This window comes from Eulemur rufifrons, chromosome 1 (genome assembly GCF_041146395.1).
Source record: "Eulemur rufifrons isolate Redbay chromosome 1, OSU_ERuf_1, whole genome shotgun sequence".
In the NCBI taxonomy this organism is placed as follows: Eukaryota; Metazoa; Chordata; class Mammalia; order Primates; family Lemuridae; genus Eulemur; species Eulemur rufifrons.
In genome coordinates, this window is record NC_090983.1 from 64,965,182 (window position 1) to 64,981,779 (window position 16,598).

Below are 16,598 nucleotides of genomic sequence, written 5' to 3' on the forward strand. Positions count from 1 at the left end.
GAATAAAACTACCCAAATATTGAAAGAGAAACATAAGAATATTTTAATAAATGAAGTGCTTAACTCTGTTTATAAATAAAAACTAGGATATAGTGAGATAAAACAGTTGTGGAAAGAAAGTATAATAAATTCTTCATTTGACATGGAAATCATATTTAGAAACCCAGATTATTTACACTGTATTAGGTATTATAAGTAATCTAGAGATGGTCAACATATACTATAGGATGTGCATAGATTATGTGCGAATACTCATTTTATATAAGGAACTTGAATATCCTTAGATTTTGTTGTCAGTGGTGGGGGATAAAATTTGCTATTCATTCCTGGCTTCGTATATAAATATGTCATGTACATAATATATTTAATAAATATAACAAATATATAAATTATTATTAAATTAAGAATAAGCTGGTCTGAATGTAGTGGTGTTTACAACTAATTAATCACAACCAGTTACAAATTCCTTTGTTCCTTCTTCACTGCCACTGATTCACTTGACTAGCCTAAAAAAAGAAAAAAGAAAGAATAAAAGAATAGCTCAAAGCAATAATCATATTACACTTAATGATGAAGCATTGTCAAATGCATTTCCCTGAAAGTCAGAAAAAGGTAAGGACTCCTATTATCATCACTATTGTTGATTTTGGTTTAGAATGCATCTCCTGTGCATTAAGATTAAAAACAATACTGTATAAATGTTATAATGTATAAATGTTTATAATATATTAAGTGGAGGAAAAGGCCGATTATAAAAGAGTAAAAAATACATTATTTACTTGAAAAACTAGACTGCGAAAATACATTTAAAAAATAATGTTTGTTACCTCTGGGAGGTAAGATTCTAAGTGATTTAAAAAATGCTTTCTTTGAAAATTTCCACATTTTCCAGATTTGTTTTAACATAGCCACTACTGTATTTTTCTCATTAAAGAAAGTAGTTTTACTACAATGTCCTGGGAACCTGTTGTAAAATGCAATACTTGTGTTCTGTAAGTATTCATTTAGTAAGCATCTATTGTACAATTTCAGATATTCTAGACTTCATTATCTAGCATTAGAAATTAATATTCAAAATTTCATTGCAGACTGACCTAAGCCAATTTGGATATACTAACCCATAGGTTCTTTATGAGGTTAGTGTTAGCTATTCCCTCACAATTTTGACAGTAGATTATAATGAATACAAAATTCAGACCAAATTCTTCCATATAAATTCTGTTGAGCAATACATTTATTATACATACATTCATGAAGCAGACAAAAATCATTTTATACAACCTGTCTTATAAGCTTGACAACATCCCAGCAAACTATCCTTTTAAGTGTTCTAACTACAGAGAAAGTTCACTTGAGGCAGATGTGACAATATTCCAATGGAAGAATTGTGTTCCCATGCAAGTCAGCATCAGGCCGTCACAATCACCTGACCCAGTGACGGGACATGGCATTATTTAGGGATCAAGCCATAGATGCCATTTCTAAAGGTACAAACTATCGCCTTACAAGACTCTAATACCCTTTCATGATGAGTGAGTGTCTCTGAATATTTTAACTAATCCTCATGTCTTAAATAACTTAAATTTCACCAGTGAGAGCTAATGTCTTACATCATGCTGATTAACAAGCTTCTCATTTCACTGATATAAACCCATTTCTGACACTCTACAAATGACTAAAGCCTCCAGTGTGGCTTTGAATCACAGAGGTCCTTGTGGGGGCCGCCTGTGGAGCATGGCCTTTCCAATACACTGCCAATCCTCCCTGACGTGAATTTCAAGCAGGGCAACTTAAGGGCCCCTAGAGATCAGGCTTGACACACACAATATCACACTGTCTAGGTAAAGTATTTTTAAGTAAAATACCAACATAACAAACTCAAGTAAGGGAATCTTGCTAACTGGAACAGAGAGCCGTGGATAAGTAGTACTAAGCAATGAGGTTGTAGATATTTGTGGGAATCGATTAATGGAAAATGTTGAAATATCATATATGATAGAAATGACCATTGAGAGAATCCATATACAGAATGAATTATACAGAATGGAAACAAAACTAACATGAGAAGTAATTAAGGAACTTTTCTTGGCTCATTTCTTTGTTTCTGATAGCCCTTGTTGAATACCTCCTCCCATTAAAAAATTACTACAAGTTCTTTATGTAAAGTTTAGAAAATATTAAAAATGATATTAAAGAAAATAAAAATCCCCTCGAATCCTAGCTCCCAGTTAACATTCAGTGTCAACCCTTTCCATTTCCTTCGATTCCTACACAAATAGCTTTTACTAAATTTATTTTCCACAGAATTTACTATGTTTAATTTTTTTCTAATCACAAAAGTAACGCATATTGAATTTAGAAAGCAGAAAAGCACAGAGAAGAAACAAATCTCCATAATCCCTTTACTCATAGGACCCATATTTTATTTGTACTCTGATCCCAGCAGCTGACACAAGGCCATAGTAAGCAGACTGTGTTGTCGACTTAATAAGTTCTCTATAATAAAGAGATCGTTGGCCTGTATTGTACTTGGAAAGACAACATATTCTAAAACCGAAATTGTAACCATGGCTTAAAGGAAAGAAAGAAGCAAATCCATTTACATTAGAAAATGATTCTAAAGCTTATTCCTTGAATGCCTTAGCTTTTTATTGCAAGAATTGACCTTTCTCAGCAAGCATCCATTGCCCAAATTGTACATCGCGTGCCAAGGAGTTAAGTCAGATTACTGCTCTACCTCTCACAGCCTCAATTCCACATCTCTATTTGTATTTCAATGAAAAGGATTCATGGTACACCAAGTCATTAAGGCTCTCAGATCTTTGCAAGTCTTAATGGCAGCCCAACAGGGAAAGCCATTGTAGAGCAAAAATAGCCATAGGATTAGAGAAGAAAGCCTTGTTTGCAAAGCCACTGCTGCTGTGTACACTACCTCCTGTGATGTGGCATGAATGGATTTAGATAAAAATCTAAGGCTCTTCAGACTTAGCACCCTCATCAAATAGTATTTATTAGGGGTTATGGCTGAGAGACTATTTTCCTTAGCAACCAGATGCAGCAGGAAATTTGACTGAGGATAGGAATTTTAACACAATTGCACATATTAACCTTTTATGCAATATCTTCTTAGCCTAGTAGCCTTAAAACCATACACTTAGTGCTGGAGTAGAAGAAATTTATAAAGACAGAGAGAATTTCAGTTCAACTGGATTCCCTAGTTATGATCAGGTGCATATTTTCTCTCAAATTTTAAAAAATCTACATTGGAGGTATGCAGTGACTAATGTAATTTAAAATTTCTTCTCTTCTTTATCTGCCTGCAACTATACCAGGTCAAACCAGGAACAAGTTACAATTCAGGAAATATTTTCCACTTTTGATCACAAAACACACAGACACACACACACACACACACACACACACATACCAAGTAGCTTCTATTTTCTGTATTTATGACACCCTAGTGAATCCCTTGAAGTGAGGCTGAAATCTGTAAACTTCTGGGCTGAAATGAAGTTCATTCTTAGAAAGTAGTAGAAATAGAAATTTTGGACACTTGGGCAGACTCTTTAAGAAGCTGTTCCCTGAGATGAAGCAAAGGAGTCAGATAAGGGCTTGAAAGAAGAGAAGTTTCTCAGTGGGAGGAGGGGAGTCATTAGCTGAGAGAGGACTGGGTATGAGCATGTGGAGCCGAGAAAGGTTAGGGACAAACCTCTGAAAAGGCCACCAGTGGGAGCCTCCTAATGCAGGTGACACATGATCTTTAATCCACTGGAGCCTCCTCGTGCAGGTGACAGATGATCTTTAATCATCTCTCTGGTTGTACTGTTGATTGCGTAAAGAAAATGAAACATCTAGTGCTTACTTTACAGAAACACAAAATTCTACACACATTCCCCAGGCCCAGATATATAATGTGCAAAGAGCTGTGAGAAGTGAAGTTCTATCCCCATGTAAGTATGAGGAAGGGAACTTAACCTCCCCTTTTTTTCAGCCATCCGGCTTTAATGATGCTGTAGATGGCAATTACCCAGACCCTCTGGTTTAGGAATCCAGCATTTGGGCAGCAGCACGACACACATGGAAGCCTGTGAGAAAGCTCTGATTAGCTGGAGACACAAACTGCACATTCCGCTTATAAGCACTAAATTTAAACTGGACTTAATTGTCTCTACTGGATTTATCTGAAGTCCATAATTTTTTTTTTTTTTTTTTTTTTTTTTTGAGACAGAGTCTCACTTTGTTGCCCGGGCTAGAGTGCCATGGCATCAGCCTAGCTCACAGCAACCTCAAACTCCTGGGGTCCAGCAATCCTTCTGCCTCAGCCTCCCCAGTAGCTGGGACTACAGGCATGTGCCACCATGCCCGGCTAATTTTTTCTATATATATTTTTAGATGTCCATATAATTTCTTTCTATTTTTAGCAGACATGGGGTCTCACTCTTGCTCAGGCTGGTCTCGAACTCCTGAGCTCAAACGATCCACCTGCCTCGGCCTCCCAGAGTGCTAGGATTACAGGCCTGAGCCACCGCGCCCGCCCACAAATTGTTGATCTTTCTTTATGTAAGATAACACTATAATAAAAACCAAAAGGGGACAGCCCTCATATTCCATTCCATTAAGTTGAAAAACTTGAAGTTGAAAAGATGAAAAAGTACTTACTGATATTAAAGTATGAGGAAAAATAAATAAATAATTGTGAGGGGATGCTAAACAACAGAGAGAGATAGAGAAAGGCAATTATTTTATTAAGAAGTGAGAAATTAGTTTAAAATTGTTTGCTCCAGCCTTTTATTCACTAGCAAATTTTATAAAAACACAGACTTATTCTATTTCCCAGTAGACTTGTAGCCGTACATTCCATATATTCTATATATTCTACTGAGCTTGAGAATAGTGATGTTTTCAGATTTGGATTCTACCACTTCTCTAATATGTATTTTCTATTATATTTATATGTATATTACATTTGTATATACATATTATGTATGCATATATACACACCATGTGCTGATCATATATACCATGTGTCAACAGAAGGTTAAATTATTAAAATATGGAACATAATTCATCTATTTATTAAGGCCTAAAAAGTATAATAAATTTTAGGGAATATTTTCAAATGTGGAGTTAAGAGGCCAAGACAATTTTTTATAGTTATATCACTTTAATTGATGCTGCCTATATCTCCCTGGCTAGAGTATAAGTTTATTTGAGGGGAAAGAATTACTTAATGTTCTTGTCTCTGTGTGTTTGTGTATATGTTCTTCCTTGGAATGCCTATCCTTTTTCCTCATGGCCAATATGAAAAGTGGCATATGATAAGCACTCAGATTATGGCTGGAAAGAAATGTCAGCCAACCCTCGAAGAAAATCTTTTGTCCTACTAACCTCACAAAGTATTTCCTCACTTCCTGCAGTCCAGAATGATCTCTCCTTTCTCTGAACTTTTGCAGCACTTAAAATTCATACCACTCTTTGATAGCATTCATAAATAGTCTTAATCATATTTTCTTTGTCCATGTATATCTGTCTCCCTATTTTGCATTCCATTTGAGTGTAGATATTGGGTGTTGTACTTCTCTGTATCATCATTACACCTAGCTCAGTGCTTTGTAGATAAAAGTATAACACTTACAAGTGTTAAGTTTACTAACTTAAGTGATTGCTTAATCATATTTCTCCTGTGTATTTATTTTACACTTAGAGAATACTCAAATACATGCTTACTTTAAACTTAATTAGCAGCAGGAATTAAACTGTTTTTAAAATCTTGTTTAATAAAAATTTAGCCAAATGGTTTGTTTTGCATTTTAAAGAAAAAAGTTTGATAATGTTATAAACAAATGCTTTAAGGAAATGGTACTCTTGCATTTGAGTGTATCTGAAAACATTGTCTAATATTTGAGCAGTGCAATAAAAGTTTTGGAATAGTAACAACTTTTTTTCCTCTTAAAGTTCAAAGCAGAATTGTTTTTGCCTTTTATATGAATAAAACAACTTAAAATATGGTTTCAAAAGTATAGTGCTTTTTCAATAGCTACTCCATATTAAGGGTTTAGTTTCATTTCAAAAGTCTTCTTTATAAAAGTCGTCTTTTATTTTCAGTTAGTGACAAGATCTTCTGAATAAACTTACATCTCTGAAGCACTTTAGACATGTCAATGCTAAATATTTTTGCCAAATATTGTCCTAAAATTTTTTAACACTTTCTTTTTACATAGTGGCCAGCGTTGGCTGTGGATTGGTTTGAATAAAAGGAGCCCAGATTTACAAGGATCCTGGCAATGGAGTGATCATACACCAGTAAGTTAAAACTTTCTTGTTTGGGGTAACATGGAAGAAGTTTTTGTTTCACTAAAAAGTTGACTGTTAAATAATACATTCACACCTAAAATTTGTATGGAACCACAAAAAACCCTGAACAGCCAAAGCAATCTTGAGCAAAGCTATAATAACCAAAGCAGCATACTACCAGCATAAAAAAGACACATACCAGCCTGAGCAAGAGCGAGACCTTGTCTCTACTAAAAATAGAAAGAAATTATCTGGCCAACTAAAATATATATATACATATATATATATATATATATATATAAATTTAGCCGGGCATGGTGGCGCATGCCTGTAGTCCCAGCTACTCTGGAGGCTGAGGCAGTAGGATCGTTTAAGCCCAGGAGTCTGAGGTTGCTGTGAGCTAGGCTGACGCCACGGCACTCACTCTAACCCGGGCAACAAAGCGAGACTCTGTCTCAAAAGAAAAAAAAAAAGACACATAGACCAATGGAATAGAATAGAAAGCCCAGAAATAAATTCATATATTTACAGCCAACTTATTTTCAACAAAAGTGCCAAGAACATACAATGCTCAGAAAACTGGATACCCACATACAAAATTATGAAATTAATCCCTTATCTCATACCATATACAAAAATCAATGCAAAATGGCTTAAAGACTTAAATGTAAGACTTGAAACTATGAAACTACTAGAAGAAAACATAGTGGAAAAGCTCCATGACATTGGTCTGGGCAATGATTTTTTGCATATGACCCCCATAGCACAGACAACAAAAACAAAAATAGACAAATGGGATCACATCAAACTAAAAAGCTTCTGCACAGCAAAGGAAATATCAACAATGAAGAGACAGCCTACAGAATGGGAGAACATATTTGCACCTCTTCATCTGATATCCAAAATACAGTCATGTGTTGCTTAACGACGGGGATACATTCTGAAAAATGTGTTATTAGGCAATTTTATCATAGTGCAAACATGGTGTACTAACACAAACCTAGATGGTATAGCCTTCTACAAACCTACACTACCCACCTAAGCTATATGTTCCTCCTCGGCTACAAATCTGTACAGTATCTAGGAGTGGGGAAACCACAGCCTTCTGATTTCAAGATTATTCTTTTTTTAAGCACCAAGGGAGGCAATAAAAGCTTCATCTTTCTCTGCTGCACCCCTTTTAATAAAAGGATTTGTTCTGTAAAATCTGGATTCAGTCAAAAGGCTGTACTTAAAGACCTAGAAGACCACAAGTGGCCTTAAGACCACAGGTTCCTCACCCCTGTGCAGTATTATATCTTATGGGACCACCATCACATATGTGGATCCATCATTGACTAAAACATCATTATGTGGCACCTAACTGTATATGAGGAACTCAACTCAATAGCAAGAAAACAACCCAGTTTAAAAATGGGCAAAGGGCAGGGTATGGTGGCTCATGCCTGTCATCCCAGCAACTTGGGAGGCTGAGGCAGGAGGATCATTTGAGGCCAGGAGTTTGAGACTAGCCTGGACAACATAGCAAGACCCCATCTTTAAAAAAATTTTTTTTTTTTAAATTAGCAGGGCATGGTGGTGCATGCCTATAGTCCCAGCTACTTGGTGGCTGAGGTGGGAGGATTGCTTGAGCCCAGGAGTTCAAGGCTGCAGTGAGCTATGATCATGCCCCTTGCATTCCACCCTGGGTGACAGAGTGAGATCCTGTCTCTAAAACTCCAAAAAAAAAAAAAAAAAAGAACAAAGGACCTGAATAGACATTCTTAAAAGAAGACATAGAAATGGCCAACAGGTGTATGAAAAATGCTCAACATCACTATTCTTCAGGGAAATGTAAATTAAAACTATAAGATATCACCTCACACCTGTTAAAATGACTATTACCAAAAAGACAAAAGATAAGTTGGTGAGGGGTAGAGAAAAGGGAACTTTTGTACAATGTTAATGGGAATGTAAATTACTGAAGCCATTATGGAAAACAGTATGGAGATTCCTCAAAAAATTAAAAACAGAAGTAACCACATGATCCAGCAATCCCACTATTAGGTATATATTCAAAGAAAATGAAATTAATATGTTGAAGAGATATCTGCACTTCCATGCTTATTGCAGCACTATTCACAATAGCTGAAATATGGAATCAACCTAGGTGTCCATCAACATATGAATGGATAAAGATAATGCAGTATATATACACAATAGAATACTCTTCAGCTATAAAAAGGAAGGAAATTCTTCCATTTGCAATAACATGCATGGACCTTGAGAACATTATGTTAAGTGAAATAAAGTAGGCACAGAAAGACAAATACTGCATAATCTCATTCATATGTGGAGTCTAAAAAAGTTGATCTCATAGAACTATAGAGTAGAATGGTAGTTTCCAGGGACTGAGGAAATTGGGGTTGGGGAGTTGGAGAGAAGTTGGTCAAAGGATACAAAATTTCAACCAGATAGGAGGAATAAGTTCAAGAGATCTGTTGTACAGCATGTTGACTAGAATTAATATTTTGTATTCTTGAAAAATGCTAAGAGAATGGATGTTAAGTGTTTTCACCACAAAAATGATACCTATGTGAGTAATGCATATGTTATTAACTATATTTAGTCATTTCACCATGTATATGTACTTTATAACATCATGTTATATAGGATAAATACATATAATTTTATCTGTCAATTTATAAAAATAAAATAATAAAATCCACATACCATGCAACCATTAAAATTATGTAGATAAATCTTTATTGAAATGAAAGTAGATTCACATATAGAAAGTGGGGAAAAAACAAATTACTAATCTTATTTTTATTTAAAAAAAACTCATGTACAGTCTATCATCCAAAAATATTAAAATATATAGTGATCATCTTTTGGTAGTAAAACTGATTTTTTTCAAAGCTCTTCTGTTATGCTGTTTTTTATTTCCTTTTTTTATAATGAGAAGCTTTTTTATTATCTAAAAATATGAGTTATATTTTTTAAAAGTATCTTTATTGGGAGACATAATTCATTTGGGAGAAATTCAAACATTCTTAATATTATTTCAAAGGTTTACATCATCCTTAAAAGAGGTTTTATGTAATATTTATAAGAGCAAAATTATTCTCAAATATTCAGTATTTTTTTCTAACATTGCCATTGTATCAATTCATTTTGTATTCTTCGCAAATATAAAACACTTTAAGTTTTATTTTCAAATTGTAACATATCTGAGATTAATCAAATAATCAGCATTTCAACACATCCCCCCCCAAAAAAAGTCTTTTGCAAGCTCTTGATTCTCTATGACTCCAGTGGTGAATTTAATATACCATTAACCTCCACTTCTGAAAGCGTGGCTTCCTTTGGAAACTTATGACATTATGTTATTTTCTAAGTCCTCTCATGATTTAGAACCCTAATATTAAAAACGAGATGGAGAAGTTTTCTTTCTGTGGCATATGAACACATTTGAGTTATTAAAGCTGCCTAAATTACATCTAAATTGCAAATATTTCTACATCAGTCTTAAATTCTCAAGCCTCTCTTGCCTTTTCAGGTGTCCACTATTATCATGGCAGATGAGTTCCAGCAGGATTATGACATCAGAGACTGTGCTGCTGTCAAGGTCAGTGCAAAGCTGGAAAATCTGCATATTTAAAAACTAAATTCGGCATCTTGGGCAGTGAGGCAGCAGACCCACGGAGCGCCTTTTGTGTGCGTGGGATGACGTTAGGTGTGAAAGGAGATAAGTACACCCATGGCCTGACCCTCAGCAGACTAACTTACATTTAATTTGGGAAGATAAAATTCATATTCAAGAAAGACAGCCCTCATTACTATGCACAGTAATAAGCTCCAAATGAGTGGGCTGATGAGGACTAATGAAACTCAGAAAGTGATCCCTGTGGACATTTTCCAGAAAGAGGTGGTACTTAAATTGGGTCTTTATGGATGAGTAGTTTGTACAGGTGGGATAGGGGACAATGGTATGAGAAGGTGGCATGAAATAAGATGGGAGTAGAAGAAAGCGGGTAAGACAGCAAGGAGAACAGAATGCAGATCAAGAAGTTTTAATTGGTTCTGTCATTGAAAAACACTGGGAAATTATATCAAATTATATTGATGCCAGGTGAAGGAATTTGTACATGTTTTGATAGGCAAGAGGGCATTTTGAAAAGTTTCTGAGTAGGGAAGGTGATGTGAACCAAGGAAAGCAGAAGGAAGATTCATCTTGAGACAAACTCAAAGAAGCAACAGATGGTGTTGAAAGACAAAAAAGACCAGTTAGGCATCTTCCTTTGCAGAATTCATTCGTTTATTTCATAAGCAGTATGTCCAAGGGGTCTGTAAGGTGATGGGGATTATAACAGTGACAAGGTACAACACATAGTCATTGTCTTCACAGAACTTACAGTCTCGTAGGAAACAAAGACAAGTAAATAAGCAATTACAACACCATTGGGTAAGAACTATGACAGACAAAATGCAAGTTTTATGCAAGAACAAGGGTATCATGAGAATGATGATGATTATGATGGAAGCAGCTAACATTTATTGACTCCTTCATGAGCCAGCCACTGTGCTAGACATATCACATATATTATTTCAGTTAATACTTAAGTGAGGCCGGGCGCGGTGGCTCACACCTGTAATCCTAGCACTCTGGGAGGCCGAGGTGGGCGGATCGTTTGAGCTCAGGAGTTCGAGACCAGCCTGAGCAAGAGCGAGACCCCACCTCTACTAAAAATAGAAAGAAATTATATGGACAGCTAAAAATATATATAGAAAAAATTAGCCGGGCATGGTGGCGCATGCCTGTAGTCCCAGCTACTCGGGAGGCTGAGGCAGTAGGATCGCTTGAGCCCAGGAGTTTGAGGTTGCTGTGAGCTAGACTGATGCCACGGCACTCACTCTAGCCTGGGCAACAGAGTGAGACTCTGTCTCAAAAAAAAAAAAAAAAAAAATACTTAAGTGACCTTGTAAGGTAGATACTGTTATCATATTCGTCTTACAGAGAAAGAAATTTGAGCATTGAGTAATTTACCCAAGTTTACATGGTTGAAGAACTGAAATTTAAACCCACAAGTGTCTGGGTTCAGTATGCATAACCATTACGCTATATGCCGAGGCATTTATAGAAATAGAAGGGGTACTGGTTTATAAGGAAAATGGTATCTTTTAGTTTAAATATTTTTAATCCAAGCTAGCTGTAAGATGTGTCCTATGCTAAACTGAAATCAAAAGACTGGAGTTGAAGGAGGAAATGTATATTTTTTTTAAAAAAGCAAAGGGCTAAGAAGTGGGTTTGCAGGAATTTCCAACATACAAAGTGAGAGATGAGGAAGGAGGAGACATCTACTAATAGATAATATCTTTGCTTTGTGGCCCAAGAAACAAATCAATCTTTCCACAAAGACTTAAGAAAGTGGTTGACCAGAAATGTTACAAGGAGATTGAGGCAAGTAAGAACCGAGAAAGCCACTGGAAAGCCCTTTTTGCAAAGTAACTCTTCTAATGACAAACTATATGGTATCGTGCTATTTTAATGGAATTCCCAATTTAACACATGAAAAGGTAAAAACTTCAGAGAAGCTGATGAAGTTTTCAGGAATTTCGATAACACTGGTACAATAAACCATGTTCTGGGTAAACAGAGTCCCCAACTGTGGAAAAATTTGAAAATCTAACAAAAAATAAATAAAAGCGATACTGATGCAGCGTGTATCAGGAAGATCCCAGCCAGTGTTTGGTGTGGAGACTCTGACCTCACCTGCTACAGTAGCCAGCAGAACCCTGGCCTGAAAATAGTCTGAACAGTGAAAGATGCCCCTCCTAAGTCACGCCTTCCCTTTCCCTTCTCTCCTGCTTGCTGACTGGCATTGTCATGACCCATCTTGGACCACGTGGAGAAGGGCAAAATCCTAGAAATGGCAGAGTAACAGCAAAGGAGCATGGGCCGCTGAGGCCAGACTTTTATGTCACTTTCTGATCTACTTTGATCATAGCTTGGTGCTTGGATACCATTAAAATAAAAATTATTTTCTAGTTTGTTATTTCTCAAATTTTAAAATACAAGATTCTACAATTTCATGTCAATGAAAACAGGTGGGAGGGGGGAGAAAATAATTTGCATTTCAGATGTAAACATGACCTTACAATATATTTTCTTTTCTTTTTTTTTTTTTTTGAGACAGAGTCTTGCTGTGTTGCCTGGGCTAGAGTGCCGTGGCATCAGCCTAGCTCACAGCAACCTCAAACTCCTGGGCTTATGCAATCCTCCTGCCTCAGCCTCCCGAGTAGCTGGGACTACAGGCATGCGCCACCATGCCTGGCTAATTTTTTCTATATATATTTTTAGTTGTGCAGCTAATTTCTTTCATTTTTAGTAGAGACAGGGTCTTGCTCTTGCTCAGGCTGGTCTCGAACTCCTGACCACGAGAGAGATCCTCCCGCCTCGGCCTCCCAGAGTGCTAGGATTATAGGCATGAGCCACCACACCCGGCCACAATATATTTTCTTTATCAGCCCCTTTGAAGGCTCTTGCTCAGGGTGTTACTGTTTAAACATTCCATTTATTCCTGTGTTCATTTATTAAACAAATACTTTAGGGGCTAGAGCTAAAATAGAAATCAAAACCATAGAGCTGGCCTGTTGCTCTATGTGGCTCACACCTGTAATCCCAGCACTTTGCGAGGCCAAGCCAGGAGGATTGCTTGAGCCCAGGAGTTCAAGACCAGCCTGAGCAACATAGCGAGATGCTGTCTCTACAAAAAATAGAAAAATTATCCGGGTATGGTGGTATGCGCCTATAGTCCCAGCTACTCAGGAGGCTAAGGCAGGAGTATCACTTAAGCTCAGGAGTTTGAGGGTGCAGTGAGATATAATGATGCCTCTGCACTCTAGTCCAGGCAACAGAGCAAGACCCTGTCTCAAATAAAAAAATAAAAATAATTTAAAAAAAAAAACATTGAACTTACAGTACAGTATTTCATAAGGGCTGCATCAATTTCAAAATATTCTGCAATCCTTTTCCTCCTTTAGGTCATTCGTAGGCCCTGGCACAGAGGCTGGTATTTCTATGATGACAGAGAAATTATTTATTTCAGGCCTTTTGCTTGTGATACAAAACTTGAATGGGTGTGCCAGATTCCAAAAGGTAAGTGATAAATATCCCTTTACACAACCATCTCATGTTAACATTGTGAACACTAAGCTAAAAGTACCTAAAGGACCAGATTGGTCTATAATTTTAATTTCTAAAAGCCTATGAAGATGCAATTAATATATTAAGCATCCCCCTACCTGACTTCCACTCCTAGTAGAAGGCTAACTTACTGAAATTTGGTGATACCTTATTCTTTGATCATGGAAGAATTTTATATAGAAGATAAAATTTAAGGCTCACTTAGGGATATTTGATTTTGGAATGAAAAATTATTTTAAGTAAAAGGAGAAAAGTAGTAAAGAGAATCACTTCAATTTTTAAAATTTTTTTAATTTTAATTATTGTGGGTACATGATAGTTATATATCTTTATAGGGTACATGTGATGTTTTGATACAGGCATATGATGTGAATTAATCAAATCAGGGTAATTGGGATATCTATTACCTCAGGCATTTGTCATTTCTTTGTGTTAGGAACATTCTAATTCTACTTTTTAGGTTATTCTAAAGTATACCCTAACTTATTGTTGATTATGGTCACTTCATTGTGCTATCATTGTTCATTCTATCTAACAAACTATATTTTTACACCCATTAACCATGCCCACTTTATTCCCCCCACTGCCTGCAACCTTTCCCAGCCTCTGGTAGCCAACATTCTACTCTCTGTCTCCCTGAAATCAATTGTTTTAATATTTAGCTCCCATATATGAGTGAGAACATGTGAGATTTCTCTTTCTGTCCTTGGCTTATTTCACTTAACATAATGTTCTCCAGTTCCATCCATGTTGCTGCAAATAAATGGTAGGATTTCATTCTTTTTATGGCTGAATAATATTCCATTGAGTATATGTACCACAATTTCTTTATCCATTTATCCATTGGTGGAGACTTAGGTTGATTCTAAATCTTAGCTATTGTGGATAGTGCTGCATTAAACATGGGAGTGTAGATATCTTTCCAATATACTGATTTCCTGTCTTCTCCATATATACCCAGCAGTAGGATTGCTGGGTTATATGGTAGTTCTATTTGACTTCCCCATAGTGATTGCACTAATTTACATTTCCACTAACAGTGTACAAGGGTTCCCCTTTCTCCACATCCTCTCCAGCATTCATTATTGCCAATCTTTTTGATAAAAGCCATTTTAACTGGGATGAGATATCTTATTGTAATTTTGATTTATATTTATCTGATGACTAATGATGTTGAGCATTTTTTTCATATACCTGTTGACCATTTGTGTGTCTTCTTTTGAGAAACATCTATTCAGATCTTTTGCCAAATTTTTAAAATCAATTATTTGATTTTTTCTGATTGAGTTGTTGGAGCTCCCTACATATTCTAATTTTTTTTTTTTCTTTTTTTTTTTTTTTTCAAGACAGAGTCTCACTCTATTGCCCGGGCTAGAGTGAGTGCCTTGGCATCAGCCTAGCTCACAGCAACCTCAAACTCCTGGGCTTATGCAATCCTACTGCCTCAGCCTCCCAAGTAGCTGGGACTACAGGCATGTGCCACCATGCCTGGCTAATTTTTTCTATATATATTTTATAGTTGGCCAGATAATTTCTTTCTATTTTTAGTAGAGATGGGGTCTTGCTCTTGCTCAGGGTAGTCTCGAACTCCTGACCTCGAAGGATCCACCCGTCTCGGCCTCCCAGAGTGCTACGATTACAGGCGTGAGCCACCAAGCCCGGCCCATGTTCTAATTATTAATCCCTTGTCAGATGAGTGGTTTGAATATATTTTCTCCCATTTGGTGGGTTGTCTCTTCCTTTGTTGATTGTTTCCTTTGCTGTGCAGAAGCTTTTTAGCTTGATATAATACCATTTGTCCAATTTTGCTTTGGTTGCCTGTGCTTTGGGGGTATTACTCAAGAAGTTCTTGCCCAGACTAATGTCGTGAAGCATTTCCCCAATGTTTTCTGTAGCCCAAACCACCATTCCTCTTCTCTCTTACCTTTTTATTATCTAGTTCTAATTAGTCCCCTCTTCTCTAAAAGGGATATTTTTCTTTTTTTCTTTCTTCTTTTTTGTTTTTTAAAAGGAATATTTTGACAACCTACAAATTTTAAGCAGCCATAACCACTATGGATATGTATACTTTTTAAATATTCTTTTTTTAATTGAGAAAATTGTATCAAAAATCAGGCTCATAATATATCTTTAGGAAAATCACCTAAAATGCCACTACCCAAACATAGCTATTTTATTGTATTTCTTAATACCTTATACACACTTACATATTTGTAATCTTGTATAAAAAAACACCTTGCATCTGTTTTTCTCACTGATTCAAAGATATTTAAGTTAGACACAGCTTTCCCAACATACAAATGATCAGAAATCTTTGACAAGATTACAGACAAGAAACTATGTACATTTTTAATTTATTTGCGGTATTACTGATGGAAATTATCCAATACAAAGAGAACTAGATCAGGGAGACCAAAGATGCTGGATTTGTAGGCAGTCCTCTGAGTAGGGTCTTCTGATGCCTTAGGCCCTAATGTCACAGCAAAATTAAGAACAGCTATTTTACCCTATAATTTCTAAGATTAAGAAAATTTTGTCTTTGACTTGAGACCAATGTGATCTGTGACCAGAATGAAAAGGGAGAGGAAAGCAAGTGGGATCCTGTGAGGAACTGTTCTGTGCCTGGCATAGGGGTGATCTCACAGGATCATCACACTCTTCTTCGTGAGTTAAATAATAGAGTCTAGTTTTTGTACAATAGAAAATTGAGGCTCAGGGAGTTAAGCAACTCATCCAAAGTACCATGACAGCAAAGTGCATGAGAGCATTTGAAACTGACCCACCCACTTCAAAGCCCATTAATTCTATGTAGCTTACTATATTCCCTCCATTTCCATCTTAGAGTCCTGAGTGGTTTTTATTATTTTCCTCCCATTTTGTTTCACCTTCACAAAAGGCTCAGTACTGGATCATTGTACATTATATCCAAGAGCATCTTGGAAGACAATAAACTCTACCAACCTAGGTTTACGGAACAGTTATTTAAATTCCATTAGATGGAGAAGTGGTTCTTAAATAACCTCATTCTGCAATGATGATTATCTCAATGCATACTCCTTAGTGCTTCTATGTAACATCTACAATATCATCATTTACTTATTTTACTTTCTAA

General features: G+C 36.2%; 1 protein-coding gene across 1 annotated transcript in view; it reads left to right on the forward strand.

The window, feature by feature from the left end:
• The window catches only part of LY75 (lymphocyte antigen 75), a 90,174-nt gene that overhangs the window by 36,798 nt on the left and 36,778 nt on the right, over positions 1-16,598 (forward strand). Inside the window, exons 14-16 of the mRNA XM_069494995.1 lie at positions 6,225-6,306; positions 9,839-9,907; positions 13,324-13,438. Coding sequence (XP_069351096.1) covers positions 6,225-6,306; positions 9,839-9,907; positions 13,324-13,438 — 266 coding nt within the window. The remainder of the gene's footprint in view (positions 1-6,224; positions 6,307-9,838; positions 9,908-13,323; positions 13,439-16,598) is intronic.